We start from the raw sequence: 21,574 nt of genomic DNA on the forward strand, positions 1-21,574 counted from the left end.
TTCCACTCCTACAGCAAGGCGACTTTATGTCAGCACTAGGCTTAATGGTTACATATTTTTACATCCTTATTCACACAGCACATCGCAAATATCTTTGTAATAGCAGGAAAGCATGATCAATTCAAAGTGCTCCCATTCAGAGTCACTACTGCACCCAGAATATTCACCAACTGCTTAGCAGCGGTAGCAGCTCATCTAAGGAGACAACAAATTCATGTCTTCCCATATCTGGATCATTGGCTAATCAAAGCCAACCCATATCACAGGTGTCTACAACACACTCAAATTACCATAAATCTTCTACATCAGCTAGGATTCAGAATCAATGTGTTAAAATGTTATTGTCAACTGTCACAGCTACAGCCCTATCTAGGAGCTATGCTCAACACTCAAATAGGTCTTGCCTATCCAAATGCAGCCAGTATCCACATTTTCCCAAAAACTGTCACTACAGTTCCAGAGCAATTCTTTTCTAAAAGTCAGAACTTTAATGCAATTACTAGAAATGATGGCATCATGCATTGCGATAGTACCTCATGCAAGATTAAACATGCGCCCTTCAAAGGAATGCTTAACACATCAATGGAATCAATCACAGGGTAAATTACAAGATCTAATTCCGGTAGACAGCTGCTCCTATCACTCCCTGCAGTGGTGGAACACACAAAACGTATCAAAGGGGCGGCCCTTCGTCAACCCTGTCCCACATATTGTGCTAACAGCGGACACATCCCTGACAGGGTGGGATGCCCACTTACAACATCTGAAAATCAAAAATTGATATACAGAATGCAGAACAATGTCATATTATTAAAGGGGCTTATAAAGCGCCTGGTGACGCCTCCCGGCGTGTCCCCGCGCTGTGTGGAGAGAGGGTCTTGGCCAGAGATCAGAGAGACTGTACATTATAAAGTAAATAAATGAGTTTTCAGCAGCTTCCTGAAGGAAGCCTCATTTTGTTCTAATCTGATGGCTGCAGGGAGGGCATTCCATTTCCTAGCCGCAAGGGTGCGGAAGGACTTTCCACCCATCCTGGCTTTTTTTATGCGCGAGGTTTTAAGCAGCCCCATTCCCCTAGAGCGTAGGGTCCTGTTCGGCTCATATGGTATGGCTAAGTCAGACAAATAAGACGGGGCTTTTAGATGGATGATCCTGTGACACCATAGGAGGGCTTTAAATAGTATCCTATGTCGGATGGGTAGCCAATGAAGGGAGGCAAGGGAAGGTTTAGACGGAGCCCTGCGAGGAAGTCTCAGCACAAGGCGAGCCGCTGAGTTTTGCAGGACTTGCAGCTTTCTAATGTTTTTATCCGATGTTCCCAGCAGAAGTACATTGCCGTAGTCTATACGGGAAGTGATAAGTGCCTGAGTCATTGTGCGTCTGGAATTCAGGGGAAGCAGATCTAGGGTGCGGTTAAGAGTTTTCATAACTCCAAAACATTTGCCCACCGTTTTTTTGATATGGCTGTCATATGATAGCTTGTTGTCTATCCAGACACCCAAGTTTTTAGCTTCTTGACTAGGAGTAGGTACAAGTCCCAAACTAGTGGGCCACCAATCTTTTGTCCACAGAGAGTCTCCTCCACCTATTACCAGTACCTCCGTTTTAGTGCCATTTAATTTGAGGCAATTTTCATTCATCCAGACAGCCAGTTTACTCATACAAGATTTGAAGTTTTCAGCCTCTGCGGATGGGGATTGTGAGAGGGAGATCAGTAGTTGGGTATCGTCGGCGTAAGAGACCAGCTCTACGCCGAACGATTGTACCACCTCTGCCAGCGGAGCCATGTACAGGTTGAACAGGGTGGGACTCAGGGCAGAGCCCTGAGGTACCCCCTGTGCAAGTGTCATGTTATCTGAGAGGAAAGTCCCTCTTTGGACCTGAAAGCTTCTGTTGGTAAGAAAAGCTTTCAACCAACCCAGAGCCTCTTTGATGACACCTGCTCGGTTTAGACACTGTAGCAAGATGTGATGAGCTACAGTGTCAAACGCGGCACTGAGGTCTAGCATAATGAGGGCCATGGTTTTGCCATCATCGGCTCCTTCCCTCATAGTTTCGGTGGCTCTCAGGAGAGCTGTTTCAGTAGAGAATCTGGGTCTGAAACCGGACTGAGATGTATGAAAGGCATTATGGGCTTCCAGATGTGCCATAAGTTGGACATTGGCAATTTTCTCTGCCAGCTTGGCCAAGTAAGGTAGCAGGGAGATGGGACGTAGATTCTCTAACAGATCCTGACTAACATTGGGTTTTTTTTTGATGGGGAGGACTATGGCTTTCTTCCAGGCTGCGGGTAGGCAGGCAGTGGAGAAGGAAAGTTGCAGGATGTGCCTAAAATGGGGCTCCAGAACTGACAGACTAGCTGCTAAGATTTTAGGAGGGGCTGGGTCACTAGGAGAGCCGGATTTAATGCTTTTGCAAGTAGATATTAGAATGTCGGCAGAGGGAACAGAGAAGGCGTCTAAGCAATATTGAGTGGTAGTACGATCTTTATATTCTACAAAGTCAGAGCCAGACATTTTACTACCAGAAAAGCTCGCATATATCTTCTCGATTTTACCAGAGAAGTAATTTGCGATTTTGTTGCAGGTTTCCACAGAATCAGTGTGGGAGACAGGGCTGGAGTCAATTATTGATATTTCCTTAAATATCTGGAAGAGCTCCTTAGAGGAGTTCTCGGCTTCTTGAATCCGGTCGTTGTAGTGAGAGGCTTTAGACGCACGTATCAATTTATTATATTCTTTTTGTGCGGCTTTATAATGGATTTTTTTATCCGGACAAAAGTTTAGGCGCCATTCCCTTTCAAGTTTTTTGCAAGCAGTCTTGGCTTTTTGTAGCTCCTGACTAAACCAAGGGGCCGATTTAGTTTTCCTCGTGGCACTAGTCATGACGCGTTTGGGGGCAGTGCTGTCAAGGGCCTTAGTGATGCAGGTTTGAAGGTGATTATATGCTGTGTCACAATCCCGACCTTTAGGCGGTCCAGCCTCTTGAAGGATTTTACTAAAGGAATCAATAGAAAATTGTTTCCATTTCCTGCAAGTGTATTGTTGTACACTTTGTTTGTGACGTTCATTGCCGTCCATTTGGAGTCTTATCGGGATGACAAAATGGTCAGACCAAGGTATTGGCTGGTGAGGAAGGACTTGTACTCCCTTCCAGTTCCCAAAAACAGGATCTAATAGATGTCCTTGTTGGTGTGAGGGTTCGGAGTTTTTTAACTCTAATTGTATGGAGAGTAGCTCCACTATAATATCAGCTGCCTCCTTGTCTGTGGAATCCTCAAAATGGACATTGAGGTCGCCTAGTACCAGTAGGCGATTTCTCCTGAGAGCGAGATGAGTTAGGGACTCCATGAGAGTGGGAATAAAGTCGTAAATCCTGCCCGGGGGGCGATACATAAGGATACCCGAGAAAGAATGATTAGGCCCTGTAGTAATTGTGAAGGATCCAGCTTCACAGTGGTCAACAGATATGGTAGTTAGGGTGCATTCAAAAGGTGTTTTAGTAGCGACAGCGATTCCGCCTCCTCTACCATTCTGTCTATCCAGTCGTGATAGGGAGTACCCAGGTGGTAGGGCCTGAATAATATCTGGGTCTGAATGACTGTCCAGCCAGGTTTCTGTGAGAAACAAGATATCAATATTGTCATCCTCAAGTAGATGAAATATCTCTACACAATGTTTTCGCATGGATCTACAATTCAGTAATGCTGCTTTTACTGCGCTTAAGGTTTTGCCAGAAGTCATGTTAATAAGGGGCGTAAACATACATAATTTACATTTCTTCAGTGATAGAGCGCTCATGGCATGGTTGCAACACAAGGGAGTGTGGTGCTGTAAGTCTAACAGTTCCTGTCTGCCATACCTTATAGTGTCAGGTGTAAGAGAGCCAAGGGTTTGTGCCCCATGCCCCGTCCTGTCGCGGACGGGCGCAGACGGGCAGGACTTAGGCTCGACTTCGGCTCGCTTCCGGCGCGCCCGCTGCACGCGTCCGCTGCGCGGACGCTGACCCAAGCACATTTATAGAGGGGGGAAGGGGTCGCCAGAGCGCTGCGCTGTGAGCCCTGAACCCGGAAGTGCTGGGCTCCTCCTCACCCTCCGCTCAAACGCCCAGGATTGGACGCGGCGGACCAGGGCGGGAGTGGGCGGACTATGTAGATTCCCTAAGCTCTGACTCAGCCTGGAGAATTACGAGGGGAGCAGGTATAGTGCAATGCAGTTTTGACATTCAAATTCAAGTTTTTAAAAACAGTATCAACATACACAGTAAAAAGTTTTAAAGGAAACTTCAATCGCAACAATTAAAAGTAGCGCGCTAAACGAGCAGCGCTGTCCGTGCAGCTGATCACACCCAGAGCGCTAAGTGGATTGAGCCTGCCTCTACCACCGGCAAGACTCTACTCCACAGCGCGAGTGCGTTTTACCTGGACTTTAAGTAGTCGCCACTCACAGTGTCGCCAGAGCGCTGCGCTGTGAGCCCTGAACCCGGAAGTGCTGGGCTCCTCCTCACCCTCCGCTCAAACGCCCAGGATTGGACGCGGCGGACCCACCCCAGTACAGAGATCTGGGCCTAAATCCATTATTTTATGCTCTCCATGTCATGCCAGTTTGAACGCAGCCATTTATTTTTATTTTTATTTTATATGCTTATAAAGCGCCAGAATAGACCCCCGAAGGGGTATCTCCGCGCTGTAGCTGCAAATGAAGGTGAAGTATAATAGTGTGTCCAATGGTGGAAAAAAAAGCAGCCATATGCAAATCAGTCTTGATCCTGTGCCCAGTGGGAACAGTCCAGCCCGAACTGCCAGGCCAGGTCCTCCCTGGACTGGAAACAAGCATCGTAGGACCGGTTTCGGGGTTTCACCCCTCATCAACCGGGGTAGCTTGACTCCAGTGGCATGAAGAGCACGGGACCCATGTCTGGGCATACCCGTCACACTTGGGGTGGCAAATGAAAAACAATAATTGATGGACAGAATGGAGAACAATGTCATACATTCACCCAGTACAGAGATCTGGGCCTAAATGCATCATTATGTTGCTCCCCATGCCGTTCCAGTTTGAACCCAGCCATATGCAAATTAGTCTAGACCCTGTGCCCAATAGTAACAGTGGAGCCCAAACTACCGGTTTCGGGGTTTCACCCCTCATCAGCCAGGATAGTTCGACTCCAGTGGCTTGGAGAGCACGGGACCCACACTGGGCATACCAGCCCCACTCTGTTGGCAAATAAAAAACAACAATTGATGGACAGAATGCAGAATAATGCCATACGTTCACCCCAGTACAGAGATCCGGGCCTAAATCCATCATTTATTTGCTCCTCATGCCATTCCAGTTTGACACAGTCATATGCAAATCAGTCTTGACCCTGTGCCCAATGGGAGCAGTCCAGCCAGAACTGCTAGGCAAGGTCCTCCCTGGACTGGAAACAAGCATCCTAGGACCGGTTTCTAAGTTTAACCCTCATCAGCCAGGATAGCTTGACTCCAGTGGCATGGAGAGCACGGGACCCGCGTCTGGGCATACCCGTTCCACTCGGAGTGGAAAATGAAAAATAACAACTGATGGACAGAATGCAGAACAATGTCATACATTCACCCCAGTACAGAGATCTGGGCCTAAATCCATCATGTTTTTGCCCCCCATGCCATTCCAGTTTGAACCCAGCCATATGCAAGTTAGTCTTCACCCTGTGCCCAATTGGAACAGACCAGCCGGAACTGCTAGGCCAGGTCCTCCCTGAACTGGAAACAAGCATCCTAGGACCAGTTTAGGGGTTTCACCACTCATCAACCAGGATAGCTTGCATGGAGAGCACAGGACCCATGTCTTGGCATACCCGTGCCACTTGGGTGGAAAATGAAAATAGTTCAGAGTCTATGGGTCACCAAACACCAGAATCTTCACATCAACTACCTAGAGCTTCATACTGTTCACCTATCGGTGAAAGCATTTCTACCTCACCTTATGTGCAAGGTTGTCCTAGTCTGGAAGGACAAGATGACAGCCATGTACTACATACAAAAACATGGGGGAGACATTCTCTACAACTATAATGCCTCTCTCAGTTCATTTAGTGTTGGGCAATACATCATAAAATACAACAGCAAGCAGAAAACATCCTGGGACAGACAACAACTTTGCCGACCTCCTCAGCAGGATGCGTCAACAAGTCCACGAGTGGGAACTCCACCCTCAAGTTCTCCCCCAGACTTCCACAGATAGGGGCCTTTTTCTGGCCGCAGCATTAGTCATAATGGAAAAATTGGTGTTTCTGTCGCCTCATGGGGGGTCACATCCTTATTTTTCAGATGGAGCCGCCGACTACTAGTCAGGCGGTTTCCATTCCGATATGATGTCCGCCGACCAACATAGTAATGAGGGCCTAAATGTAAAAATAGCTAAAAAGAGTACATATTTAGTATGTAATTAAAAATATTGTAACAACTTTATTAATTAAAAGATTAATGTAATATTTGTATTTATTGAATTTTAATTACAATACTTTAAATGAATCCTATACATCCCTTTCAATAATTATTAATTCATAATTAGATAAATATTTTTGCTGTAGTTGGAAATGTATTATTTAATTTAAACTTCAGAAAAATTCTTGTAATTTTTTTAATATATTTAAATTAATTAAAGATTATATTACAAATAAAGTTACTAGTGCAGTACTTTTTTTTCTTTTCTTCAACATGTAAAACAATTTACAATATTACCTAACATACACATATTTTTATTATTGTTTCAAGTTATATAAAAAAGTTTTTATTTTCCCTATGCTTTACCAGAGGAAGACTATGCAGTGGGGCAGGGGAACTCTGTAGGATAAAGTATCTGGAAACTTTAAAGTAACTTAATTTATATTTTAATAAAAAAGTTACATTAATGTTTAAATTAAAAAAGAAAAGTGTGTTACAATGTTTTATAATTAAATAATAAAAATGTAGTATTTGATTTTCTTTATCATTAAACTACAATTATATATATGTATATAAGTAGTTAGAAAAATTGAATGTAATATACCAATATTTCCTATGTGGTTTCACAATGTCCTTACTAGTATTATTTTCTATGTGAGGGCGTTGCAGTACCAGTGTTTGCCATGTGTGGCGCTGGACTAAGTAAGTAAGTGGATTTTGTTTGCAACCACTGAAGCTATTTTTGGATACTGCACTTACAAAGAATTGAGTTCAGTGGTTTGGCATAAATTATTAAAGTTTCCTATTGTTTGTGTTTTTGTAAAACCCGTTTGTATCTGGTCCAAACCTAACAACTGTTGAACTAAATATACTAAAAACTGCAACACTAATTTAACCTGACAGTGTAACCTTAGATTTAAAATTTGGAAAAACAAGAAGGTCTTTGGCATAGTTGAGTATGTCAGAAAACCTGGAAAGATGTGGTGGACCTGAAGAGGAGGACCCTACTCTAAACCACAAAAACAAGTTTACGCAGCTACAATTCCATGAAGATTAGGGCAAAAATGCATTTTTGTAGTTGAATCTGCGATCTTCATATTTAACCTAATATAGTCTTGAAATATTTTTTTTTAACGTGAAGAAGGACAGATGTTTTTAGTTTAAAGATACCTAAAACAGTTGGCTGTCTCCCGTTGTAGAGCAAACACTGTTCTCAAGAACATCCTTTTTTTCTAGAGGCTCTTTAGGGGCAGAGGTAGCTGGCAACATTACACTGCAGAATTCGTCTTTTCACGGCCACACACGTATGCTACATCAGCCATTTCTGCTGCTTCATCTTCTGCCCTGCTCTTGGACATGTCTATGGATTTTGTTAATGGAGACAGTCCAGAAACTTCTTATTTAGTACAAGTAAACGAACACCATGGGAAGCTGTGCTTTTGGGCTGCTACAACATCTCTCTGGCTCATGCAGCCTTGAAGCATCCAACATGGCAAATGGAAGCGCACATCTGGCCAAGAGATAACTAATGTTCATGTGGCATCGTTCCAGCTTCCACTGGCTTAGGTTGGCTGCATCCTTCTTGGAAGTCTGCCTGGCATAAGTGGCCAAAAGGAACATCTACATCGTCTCCAAACAAAGGAAACAAGACGAACTTTGGAGTACAAATTGCTACGTTACTTCCAATTTTACCATCTAGCAGGGCTATCTGGGCCGGTAACTAGTGCTCAAAATGTGTACTTAATAACATTGGACCGGAATCTAAAAAAAAACTTTTAGAAAAAGAGATTATTTTGCACAGCTGTTCCTTTGCATTATTGGTTAAAGTTTTTAACACTATCAATTATGATATGTAGGAAGTATAGCTGCTTCCCTTTTCGCAGTCCTTCCACTGCCCTTTCAAGAATTGGTCCAATCGCCAAGACAACCTAGGGTAAATATTGAGCTATGTAAAACTCCAGTTACATAACAAACATAAAATGAAGGTAGTCATTGTGAACAATGGTCGTGTGTAAGAAGAGGTAAGTCAGAAATAGTGGGCGCTTGTCATCTTGCGTTGTCACCTATGTACTAATAGGTTGCATCACAAAATGTCCACTTGTAGAGGGTCGTAGAACAAGCTCCGTAATACATATTAATGAGGCAGATTGCTATTTGGGACTCCTTGCAATTTACCTATCCAGGGATGGTGGCCTGCACAGTTCTGCAGATCTTTATTTCTGCACTTGCATTACAAACAGGATACATTTTTGAAGCAGCCTGTGATCTGTGGAGGAACTGGTGCTTCTTTAAAAAATGTTTCCTTTAGGGAAGAGATCGGGGACCGGGTTGTGGTTGTCCAAAGAGGAACCTGATGTACATCGTTTACCATCTCCTTTGAGTTTTGGTGACTATGCCATGGTTTGCAATTGCAGTCACACACTATTAATTCATACAGTTCTGACTTTCAGTTCAAGACCCCTTCTTCATTGTGACTCGAATGAGTCCCAAACCCTCTTTCACAAGTTGAAAAAAAAATCCCACGTCAAAAGGGGTTTTGTGTATTGGCAAATTCCATTTTGAAGTCGCACACCCTGTGAATTTTCAAATCTCACTGTTTCGAAACAAAAAGTGGTTCGTTCATTAGACCCCATGTATCTTCCCCTTGATACATCTTCCACAGATTAATGTGCTGGTTGCGTATAGGCTAAAAGTGCCTAGGCTAATTTCACATGGATTAATAGCTTTTATTAACCTACCTAAGGATGCTGCTGTGTTATTTTCATGTTCTATTTACATCCAAATTATTTTTCACATTTAGTAATTAGAAACCATCTCTAAATATTGGGCCCGATTCACAAAGGAAAACTGAGACAACAGTCCAACTTTTCACAAAGGGTATTTAGGGTTAGTTTAGCTAGACTTTTGCCTCAGTTAACGTAAGTTTTGGTCTTAAGTTCAACTGACACCAAAACTTAAGTTAAACTGAGACAAATGTCTAACTTTACTACTCATAAATGCCCTATGTGAATACCAGAAGTGATATAGTTAAAATTTTCATCTCAGTTTACCTTTGTGAATCGGGTCCATAGTTTTAAAACTTTTTCCTGAACTTGCCTTAGTATTAAATCTTCATTCCAGGCCCTCACTCTAATTGCTACTCTAGGCTTACTCTTTATTTTAGCCTTGATTACTAGTTTCCCAATTCTTGGCCATTTTTGGTGATTTGTAAAGAAACTGGTTCTATTTTGTAATTCTCTTTCTCTGGTTTAATCCAGGAGCGCAACGACGCTAACAAATGTAGAATCAAGGGTACCCAAGAGAGCGTTTAAAAACTTTGGAAGTTTCCTCGCACACTCTTATGAAACGTGCCCACCCTGCAGAAAGAGGAGGCACACAGACACACACACACATATGCACACACTCACACAAAACCTGTCAACATTCCAAAACTTGTCATTAGTTTAATGGAAAGTAATTTTATCAGCGTTTCCTTACTGTTCAAGCATGATTAATTCATGGAAAAAGTCAAACGAAATTGTATATTCTGTCTAGTATTACTGCATAGCGATTAAATACCAATTCTCACCTTACCACTCACCGCCATAGATACTTTTATAGCACATGACAGGGAAGGAGGATACTTTGGCAGAATCCTTTATGCAATTTTGAATCATAGCTCCTCATTTAAGCTGATATGACTTGCATCAGACACTTTACAAAGTGAACAGATAAACAAGTTATTTACTTTTTCGCATGTATATACAGGAGCAACCTCTCTGTCTTGAAAGTAACTTCCCCTTCCCTACCCTCCCCAACTTCCTGTGAATATATCTGCCTCGATATTCACAGTGAGGACAAACCGATCTGCACTCTGCACGGCATTTACCACCCACCCGGTGACAACCTTACCTTCTCCCAACAAATCATGGACATGATCTCAGCCAACTCCGGGCGACAACTCACACAAATATACCTTGGTGACTTCAACCTCCACTGGAACGATCATAATGATGCGGTGGTAAAAGGTCTGAAGAATTTCCTTAACGCCCTTGACCTCACTCCAATTTGCAACAGTCCAACATACAAGAAAGGCTCTATCCTCGACCTCATCATCTCCAAAGAGGCCACTATCAAACTCGAATCGATCCAACCCTGTGATTGGTCGGACCATCATACCATCACATTCTTCATCAATGAAAAAGTTAAATTTAACCCCGTTCAACCCGCCAGGCCCAAAGTCTGGAAAAGAGACATGAAAAAACGAATCTCAAACTCTCTGCCCCCCAACAGCTGCAACTTACTACTTCCTCCTGCTGGCGTTAAAGATGTCCAATCCTTGACTGATCACTATCTTAACACTATGACCTCAATAATTAATGAAGTCGCACCCTTGCAACTAAAAAAAGCCACCACAAAAATGTCCAATCCCTGGTACGACGGGAGTCTCAATGACGATAGACGCGCCATGCGAATGGCAGAGCGCACCTGGAGATCAGCTCCCTCCGCACTGAACCTAAAAAACCTGAAGAAAAGGAGAAACGCCTACTTCAGGAAAATAAAACGATCAAAATCAGACTTCTTCAGCCGTCAGCTTGACCAAGCCAAAAATCGTCCGAGAAAGCTGTTTGAGCTTATCCGAACACAATCCAAAGAACAACCCCAACATCTCAACACTATGTGCGAAGCTCCCTCCTGCGAGGACTTCGCCTCCTTCTTTAACCAAAAAACTGACAACATAAAGAATGACCTCCTCATAGACGCAAGCCTCTATCCCAAACCCCACCGCATAGCACCCACTACACCAAAAAACAATGCCACCTGGTCAACCTTTCTCACCTACACAGAGGAAGAAATTGGCAAACTGCTCAGCACTCTGAAACCATCCAATCACCTCACGGACCCCCTTCCTGCTAACGCTGTCAAAGTCCTTACCCCGTCGCTCCTTCCACTCTGGACCAAAATCATTAACAGCTCACTTCAACAAGGGATCATTCCCGACTCCCTCAAAGTTGGTCAAGTCACACCTTTGCTAAAGAAACCTACAGCTGACCCCTCTGACCTAAACAACTACCGTCCCATTACCAACATTCCGACTCTTGCCAAACTGCTGGAAAAATGCGCACAAACACAATTAACTAAACACATTACTCAGTTTGATCTCCTCAACTCTCATCAATCAGGCTTCCGAGCAAATCACAGTACTGAAACTGCTATGACTCACATAATCGACGACGCCCTCCAAATCCTCGATCATAACGATACTTGCCTCCTCATCCTCCTTGATCTCTCCTCTGCATTTGACACTGTCAAACATGAGAGCTTACTCGAACTACTAAACACAAGAATGGGCCTATCTGGAACTGTGCTCAAATGGTTCACGTCCTTTTTGCATAACAGGTCGCAGAAATTCAAGAGCAACAACTTGATGTCTGCACCAAGACCTGTATCGCTAGGCGTACCACAAGGATCCTCCCTATCCCCAACTTTGTTCAACCTAGTTATGGAACCTCTCACCACCTTGCTGCAAGAATCCAATGTACACTTCCACATGTATGCTGACGACACTCAACTCTATCTCAAACTACAATCACCCAAAGACATCACGCTCTTGAACTCAACGATCAGAAGCACCCAATCGTGGTTGGCCGCCAATCATCTGAAACTCAATGCCCTTAAAACAGAGTTCCTTCTGATCTCACCACCCGCGAAGAGCACTACCGCACAAATGTGGCTTAAAGACCTAACGGCACTCAATGTCCAACCCACCATCGTGGACTCAGCGAAATCTTTGGGCATAACACTTGACACCAATCTCAGCATGCAGGAACACATCAACAAAGCAACTAAGGGAGCGAACTACCAAATCAACACCCTTAGGAAACTTAAACCTTTCCTTCCAACCAAAGACTTCCAAACTGCGGTACAATCGCTAGTCATACCTCGAATAGAATACGGCAGCACCACCCTCTGCGGTCTCCCCCTAGCCACTACGGCACCCATCAGAGCCTCTCTAAACGCCGCAGCGAGACTTATCACTGGATCAAAAAAACACTCACACATTTCCCCTGACTTCAAATCCCTGAATTGGCTGCCGTTTGAAGCCAGAATACACCTGAAAATCGCTTGTCTGACGCACAAGGCTGTCCACCTGAGCTCACCTACATACCTCGCTCAGAAGCTGACGATTTCTGGAGGCTCCAGAAACACGAGAGGTACAAATAATCTTTTGCTAAAGCCTAAAAGATTCCGCAAGGAAAAAACCTATAAACGCTCCTTCTCAGGAATGGCTCCCAGGATTTGGAACTCGCTCCCCCCTGAAACCAGGCTCATCACCTCTACCATACTTTTCAAGAAAGAAGTAAAAGCGATCCTCATGGCTAAATACTAAGCATGAGCGAATTTTGCAGATCTCGCGTTCGCGAATTTTGCGGATTTGCGGATTCGCAATCCGCAAAATCCGCGAATTCCCGCGAATTTGCGGATTTTTTTTTTTTGTGTTCGCCCGTGTTTCTGCCAGTTCGCGAGGGTTTTGTACACTTTCGCAAATTGCGAACTTACCTGTCGGGTCGCAAGTTTCGCGAACTTGTTGTTTCTACGTGTCCAGCCTGTTTGGGACACTCTTCTTCATCACTGCCACTCTCTGTCACCACTGCCACTCTCTGACTACTCATGCCACCCTCTGGCCCACCCATGCCACCCTCTGTTTCATCACCACACCCTCTGGTTGTCCAGTGTACATTATTTTCGGCAAAGCAAAGCACACCTTCCCTGCCTCAAGTGACCTGAATTAATTTGGGGCTGATTAATGTGTCACAGAATATTTTTTTAGCTGGCACCTGCTTCCTTAGTGCGCCCTGATTAGTGATCTTTTGCACTTGCTAAGTGCTTTCATTGTTGCAAAATTAGTTACAACACCTGCCCTGCCCCAACTGACAATAATGAATTAGGGGCGGATTAATGGATTTTAACTTCCAGCCTGGCTCCTGCTTGTCTCCCTTAGCTGTAATTCAGGACCTTTGTGGCATATGTGTAACTATTCTGAGGTTCAGAGCAGGGTCACATAATAGTTTCAACTGGCAACTGAACTCTGGAGGGGCCCCTCAGGAAGCACTACAGGAAATGGCTACTAATGATGAGCCTGAACTTTTGAACCTGGTAAGTAGTTACTTTCAGTTTTGCTAAGATCGTATTTCTGCAATTTTGCACTTATTCGCGGGGCGCGAACTCACGCGAACAGTGCGAGCAGTGCGAGCAAAATCCGCTGCTCGCGGATTTGCGGATTTTGCGGGAAATTCGCAAATCTCGCGGATTGCGGATTTCCCGAAAATCCGCAAAATCCGCGAGCGGAACGGATTTTCCGCCCATGCCTACTAAATACACTTGAACCACTACTGGAGATAAACTACAAAGACTTGATACTCATCTGTACTACTTGTCGAACCCTTTGTATTGTTATTTCGATTCTGAAATTGACTTATTGATTGTTTTATGTTATCACCTCAATGTACCTTTAATATGATTGATGTATCTGCGTATACATGCTCCCCTCCTCTGTAAAGCGCTCTGATATCTGCGAAGATCTTGTTCGCGCTATATAAAACTTTCAAAATAAATAAAAATAAATAAATAAATAGTAATAATCATTCTCATGAATATTCTATCTAACCACAGAGTCCTTCCTTTTGAATCCCACCGTGAGCAATTCTAGATCTGAAATTTTTTTATTAAATGCTCCAGCATGCTGACAGGTCACGGCATGGAGTCATATTTTGTGCCACCTCTGCTTGCTGACCTCAATTTACAATAAAGTATTCCATGCCTTAGGTGTAGGGCATCAGTGACATATTACAATCTTGACAGTGTGCAAAATCAAACATGCAACATTATTAAGCACTAGAAGCCCAATGCACAGGACGTGGAAACATGTTCTGCCGCACTCTGATTGAAAATAGAAGAAACTGGAGGAGGGTTGAGAGAAAGAGAAAGGCGTAGCCATGAGGAAGAACATGCACAATCCACTGGCAGACATAATTGCAAAAACAGTTTGGCAGCTAAAAACATATTCTGCCCCCTGCAAATGGGAATCAAATCGATTTAGCAATGGCAGAGGAAGAATAAGATTAGGCCTGACTATGTTGTTGGTGACCATGTGCTCCACCTCAACCACCACATACCCTGTAGCCACGAAAAAGCTGAATGGGTTGCTGAACATGCTGAGATGGCTGCCTCTGGCATTAAACAAGACCTGGGGTGTAACCCCTGAACATCTGGCATTGTTGATGGAACTGACATGCCAGGGAGAGTTTAACCCAAGGAGTCGTAGAGCAGCTCTCTTGGAATCACTTGAAAGGTGAATCAACAGCAAGGAGCCATCAAAAGGAATGTCCAGGACTGATGGCGAATCACCAGACTAGTACTTATAGCATGGCCCACAAAGTCTGTGGTACCCAGAGTGACAAGTAAAGTGTACCGGGCTACGTCCTGTCTATCATGGACCAACTGGGTGAAGTTACTTCAAAAGTCTTTAGGGAGGGTGGGTAAGATGTTGCTAGCCATTTCAAGAAGCCATGAGTTTATCTCTTGATCAAGCAACAGTAGCCAGAGGCAGTAATGTCAAAATGTCAGAAGACCACACTCTTGCCAAGCGCATCAATGTGCTTCAATTCTCTGTCTGGTGCTGCTGAAGGAAACACATTCAGATTAACTTATCTGGCTGAAGTTTGATTTTTGAGGCATTCCGGTGCGAGTTGGTGTGTCAGAAACACCAGATCACCTGAAGCCGGTCCAAGTCACCTAGTAGTAACAGTGTGACGTATCTGCAGTGCCGAACATGGTTTAAATCAGTCTGCCAATCAGGGTATTATTCGGGTCTTTATTGAAAGGTAGCAAAGGCTTTGAATTTACAACCTATAAGATTCCTGTAAGCAAATTAACGTTAGTTTCCACAGTTGACCACTGTAGTTGTCAGCACCTCCTCAGCTCACAAACTATCACCATTTAAGTGCCACTTTCCTCGGAGAGGGGCCCAGATGCTTTGTTCAGTTTTCTGAGGAGGTATTAAGGCCACTAATATTCTGGAGGTTTAAATATAAGCCAGCAGCAGTATATGAATAATTACCATTTGTCAGCCTCATGTGGAACACTCTGAAAGGCCAGAATTATATTTGAGTCTGAAAAGAACAAGACCTCAATGCAAATAAGATAATGGCACTGAGGCAAATGTATTGCGACACCACGGGCAGTGCCTTAGTGATCGTGTAGTGAGAAATTGGGTGAGATCTAGATGAGCTTAACTGCGGATAGGAGAATGGTGTCGGGCTCAGATTGTAACTGGCCCCCCTGGACTCATGCCAGTGCTGACCCAGCCAGAACCAGTGTGGCCTTTGTCAAAGGAGTGGAGAAATAGGTGTACTGGTGGATCCATGGGCCAAAAGGCACTCCAGGTGGACCCATGATTATTTGAAAAAGCTGCAGCATTTCCTTCATGAAGGACTCACCCTGCTATGCAGTTGAATATGGTCCACCACATTTGGGATGCATCGGCTCCAGCTGTGGAATGGTGCCGAAGTCAGACGGCTTGTGCGATTTGGCCTTTTGTGTGTGAGTGAAGAATCCTGTCAAGACTTCCTGTGTTAGCACCAAGATTTGTGCTTTGACTTTGTCCTGTACTTGCCATGGGCAGAGAGCTGGACTAGTCTTGGGAGTGAGCACACCCACACTTCTTTGCCTCCTGCTTTCTGATGGCCTTTGGATGCATCAGAGAGCATTTGTCACATGACGTTGAATAAGCTCTTGGATCCAAACACCAAAGGCAGATGTCATGTGACTTGATAACTGACATCTGCTTCCGGCATTTGTAGCACGGATTGAATCCTGTAGTATTTAGGTTCAAAATATCCATAACACACTGTCACTGAAATTGATAAAGAACAGCCTGCATTTCAAGAGCGGAGCTAAGGATAAGCATTGAAAGACACAGGAAAAAATAACTCACTTCAGCGCTCATGGTGGTGCCTATAAACAACAGTCTGCCATAACCTCTGGAGGTAGAAAGAGGCTGCTGTGGAGTCTGAAGGCATCACCTACTGGCATGCAGGATCAATTGCTTAAAGAGTTTCCAGATACAGTCTGGCACCTATGAGAATTCAAAAGGTGAGGAATCAGCATTGGAAGTATCCATCATATACTCTCATCTCTCTGAATACATTTATGACCATCTAATGGGTACTTAAAGAGAATTGCAGCAATTTCTTTTATTAACATATCTTGGTTTTAGTTGTATGAAAGTAGGAATGACCAATTAAGTGTTCATTTAAAGGCATTGCATGGAAAACACTTTGTGTAACAATGGTATTGTAACATGACATTTTAATACTGTAAGAACAGTAAGGTATGCTTAACCATACATACCAATATATACTTACCTTTAGGATATTGTTGTAGTCAATATTTTGGCAGGGCAATATTTTTCTTCTACTTATTCTGGCATGCAAACTTTACAAAGCCATAGACTTTGCTCAATGTAAAGTCTCAGCCTGCGTTCTTACAGTCACAGAGACAACCTCCCAATTTAATTGTGAGACTGCTGGTCGACCCCACTAACTATAAAACTCAATACTCTGTCAGAGGTGTCAGGATGGCTTCGCGAGCCTTCTTGACACTCAGCAACTTTGACTGCACTGTTATTATCCTAACTTATGGTATAATCTTTGCCAACTCAGAGTTGACTATTGGACTCCTCTTTCATTGCATCTCAATTTGTTTTAGACACATTTACGTTATGTCTTGATTTATAGCCAACGTTCATTCTCATTTAAAGGGTCTCATTTAAAGTTTATGTTTTGACTCTGTTGTGTACTGCATATTTGACAGAACAGCGTTATCACAAATCCCACACTCACTACTCTCGAGCCATTTTAACCACCATTCAATGGCTTTGATGCCATTGGCTTGTCTTTAGGTACTAGAAGTGTACTTTGCAGTAGTGGCTGGTGGCAAAGCAGATTTTTTCATTATCTCCTGATCACCTGAGGTTGCATCTAGAATGTTGGTTGGTAACACCACATAGGCTGTGCAATTCAACTCCATATTGCCCAGGAGTGTCACCCCTCGGTGCATTGCATGCCAGATACTATAGAGGGACGCAGTAAAGGAGGCTCATTTTGCTTATTGAACACAAACTCACTCTTTGTATTTTTGTGTTCAGGGAAGGTGTCTTGTGGCTGAAGGAACCCTTTGCTCCTTCCCAGAACAACAAAGGGAAGCTGACGCCACTCCAAAGGTTGTCAAATATACTCCTTTTACCTAGGGTACTTTTGCAAAAGAGATAGTACCTTGAGTAGATTTAGGTGGAGATTTGACGTGACCATGCAGATGGAGAGGAGACCTGGTGACTTGACATTGGACACTGGAAGCAGCCCACCTTCCTTTGCATTTGCAATAGGACTGCTTCATCACGCATTCTTTGCTTTACATTGCCTCTGTAACAAGTGCATAAAAGCAAATACAAATTGCAAACAAACTAGTACTCTTTTCTGATTATCATAAAACAGTGGTAGACATTTCAAACATTTCTTTTTCAGCTAACTGTGGCTCCAAAATATCTCCCACCCTCTTTGGTCAGCGCAGATTTTGCAGCAAATTATCTCACAAAGATATATGGATCTACCTTTGGACAAAAGCCAGACTTAAGGTATTGGAGTTCATGTTTACTGGTATATACATTGTTCAATCATCGATTCAGATGAAGACAAAACAATGATTTTTTATGATGTTTCTGCAAAAGTGAATCCAATATTTTGGTACAATATGTATTATGCAAGCTTTTCCAAACTGACAATGCTTTAGAGTGTAATCTAAAAAAGTTTATTTTCAATAAAGAGAACGTTCTTTTACTTTAACAATGTCGTTACAAGAAGTTGGTATTGTCCAATGGATAATCTGTAGTATCATCCACGCACACTAGTCATTGTCATAGAATATGGGTCCTGTTAACATTGGCAGAGGCATCACCTTCGATTTGCCATCACATCCACAGAAGGATCTATGCCTTAGATTCCTGGTAGCGGGTTTATTGAGGGAGAATGGAATGACAGCACAGGCACCACCATGTAGATATCCCTGATATAGTTTGTAGCTATGAAGGAAGATCAGGAAGAGTCAGTAGATGATGCTCACCCACGAGTACCCATAGACCCCAAGAAATTTACAGCATTGCCTTGTACTTCCGGGCATAATCGTAGTGAAGAGGGAGAGCCGCAGGTTTTCCCAGGACATCAAATGATGACCATCCTTAGAGTTACCTTCTTTGAAGTGTGCAAACACCAGACAAGTGGGGATTCCAGATGTGGCATGAGGTGCTCTGGCCACTCGAGACAACTGACATCCCCCAAGACTCCTGGAGTGTCATGGTGTGCAAGAAACTCTGGAAAATACCTGAGAAATCGGTGAACCTGTAGGAATGGAATGTTTAGCGGTTACTGCCAGCTCTTGGAGGCGGGGCTCCATAGTTCCCACTGCCATCTCTCTTGATCTTGTGGCCACGTGAGAAATAGGCAGCAAGTTCATCCCCACATTCGAACTTGGCGGGTGTTAGGCAGGCAACTGATTGTGGTCGAGTCAAGGATCCCACCTTCTGAATGTGAGAACCCCACGTCTGACTTATAGTTTGTGGCTGTGAGGTGATTAGTGAGACTTTTGCAGAAAAAAGCTATGGGCTCCCCTCTTCACCCTGATATAAACAGAGGCCTCAGTAACGTATTACACTGTAAAGAGACAATTGTACAAAAGATCAATAACGATATATATAATAAAATAAAAAATAAACTTTACAGCGCAATCGCCTGAGGTAAGAACTATTAGTCTTTAAAGGAGAAGAGCCCCTTAATTTATTATCTTTATGTCAATTTCATAAAACACTGTATGCAGCTATGGGGCACTTCAGAGCACTTAGTAAGGGATAAAAAGGGCTGTAGAATTACGATTGACAAGATAGTTTATTGAGAGAACAATAAATCTAGATCAGTGTTTGTTGCAAGTGCCTTACAGTATTTATAGATGCCAAGCCTAGTGAGAGGTGCACTATAAATCCTTTAGCTCTTGCAAGGTGATGGGCCATGGGCAAATAAATGGCAAGACGAGGGTACAAGAGAAAGATTATCTACATGCAAGTGGTGTCCTGGAGCTTATAGATGCTTTTATTAGATACTTACAGAAGCAGAATATTCCTTTATACAGATCCCTTAGGACTTCTGATAAATTACAGTTAGGCCTATGGTGTTCTGAAAGGGTGTTCCAGACAGTGGATCAGTAGTGATAAAGAGTTCAAATAGCAAATATGGTATATGTATGTGGGCACAATTAATTCTAATAGCACCTCTCTGTCTTTTCTGTGACAATGTTGAGAAGGTATAATTGAAAATGCACCAATAGTCAGGTGAATGTTAACTGTGATCTTGAGGTAGTCACTTCTTTAAACATGTATCAGTCTTCTGATGCACGGAATGAATTCATCCAAGCTTAGCTTTCCACAGTGAACTTTGAATTAAGATATAATGCAATGAAATTGCTAATCCCAGCATGACACCAACCTGCTTTCCTCAATCTGCCAACAACCTGGCATTTTGATACAGCTTAATGATGCCTCCAATGGTAAGTCATTCACTGATTTAATGTCCTAAAGTATCTTCAGAATTACAGAAGCATACATCACACCATCCTTACCTTTCATTCTGTATATGACCTAGGGCCAACTTTTTGTTTTGTGTTGGTGGAGAATGAACTCCTTCCCAACGGCGACTGACTTCCCTCCCTGCCAACATAATGATCTACTCACCTAAATTAAATTTGAGCATACCATAGTTTGACGACGGCGGAGACTTCACCGTCTCCACTGTGGTCAAACTCCTCTAATAACCCGACGGAGTAAGTGCCATCGGAGATTTGAATGTGTGTCCACCCACCTAATTTAGATGGGTGGACATACAGCCCTTTTTCAGTACCCATCTCCGCCAGAAAAAACCTGGAGATAAGGAGCACTTATAATGATGAATTCCGTTACAAGGGAGATATTGTGTTTATATTTATTTTTAAAAAGAAAATCCTGCTTTGGGATTTTCTTTTTGACATTTTTTTTTATACGTCTAACGTACGGCTCCATCATGTTGATAGAGCGGTCGATCTGCATTGGCAGAACTACTGTGACAGCTGTTCCTGTCAATGTTTTAAATGTGCATCCCCCTGGTGAAAGACAGGCCTAACCACCATCTGGCCCTGTAGGAAATTGGGTTACTGGTTGAGGGGGGGGCCCTACTAAGGCAGAAACAACAATTTTTGTCAGTGTGAAACACAAGCAAACCCCAAATCAACCTGTTCTCAACCCTCTGGCAGCTTGGCACAGACTCTGCCTCAGCCCACTCACTAAGGGTTTCACACTAGTCTTTAGTGCGTCCAGAAAAGCTGGGGCCAGGGCAGAGAGGAAGGAAATTCCAGACACGTCTGTAGAGGGAGGAGTATAGAAGCTTCTCCCACTTCAAAGGGGGCACGTGGTGTAAGTAGTGGGCCCTCAGACTCAACTCTTCAGATAGCTTCTCGAGAGTGGCAGCCGGCACAAGTAAGAATGGTGAGTTGGTGGGCGGGGACGGAGTGGAGGGGAAGTCAACAGACTTCCCCCCAGATAGGTAAAGTTAAATAAAAAAATAGAAAAAAACGACACCTTGTGCTCGCCGCATTACCGACTTGTGCCACTTACATCATATAGTATCACACCGAGATTTGGTCAAATCCATCAGCCCATATTCCCAACAAAGAGATGAAAAGGATCCTAATGAACAGATTCCTAGCATAAAGTCTATGCTAGCCTGTCCCCATGGGCTCCGCAATGACATGAATACTAGTACAGGGCTGAAGCACATCCATCCCAGTAGAACTTCTCACAAACACTGCTCCCCCCCGGATACCTGGAACTGAACTGATTCGAACCAGGCCCAGAAAGCCTTCTTGGAGATTCTGTCCCAGTGCTTCAGGAATGAATGGCGGATGTTTAAAATTTGCTCTGATACAACATACCATATCTTGCTCTAGTTTTAGTTTTTGTTCTATGTTAGGTGTTCATTTTCTTATATTTCAGGTCTTTGGTTCTGTTTCCAATTGTATGTACAGGCTCTT

General features: G+C 43.4%; 1 protein-coding gene across 2 annotated transcripts in view; it reads left to right on the plus strand.

Moving 5' to 3' along the window:
- Nucleotides 1-21,574, plus strand: part of PODN (podocan) — a 429,517-nt gene that overhangs the window by 272,141 nt on the left and 135,802 nt on the right. For both annotated transcript variants that reach the window (XM_086952453.1, XM_086952454.1), the window contains exon 5: nucleotides 17,992-18,101. In XM_086952453.1, coding sequence (XP_086808579.1) covers nucleotides 17,992-18,101 — 110 coding nt within the window. The remainder of the gene's footprint in view (nucleotides 1-17,991; nucleotides 18,102-21,574) is intronic.

Source organism: Lissotriton vulgaris, chromosome 1_1 (assembly GCF_964263255.1).
Source record: "Lissotriton vulgaris chromosome 1_1, aLisVul1.2, whole genome shotgun sequence".
NCBI classification, from domain to species: Eukaryota; Metazoa; Chordata; class Amphibia; order Caudata; family Salamandridae; genus Lissotriton; species Lissotriton vulgaris.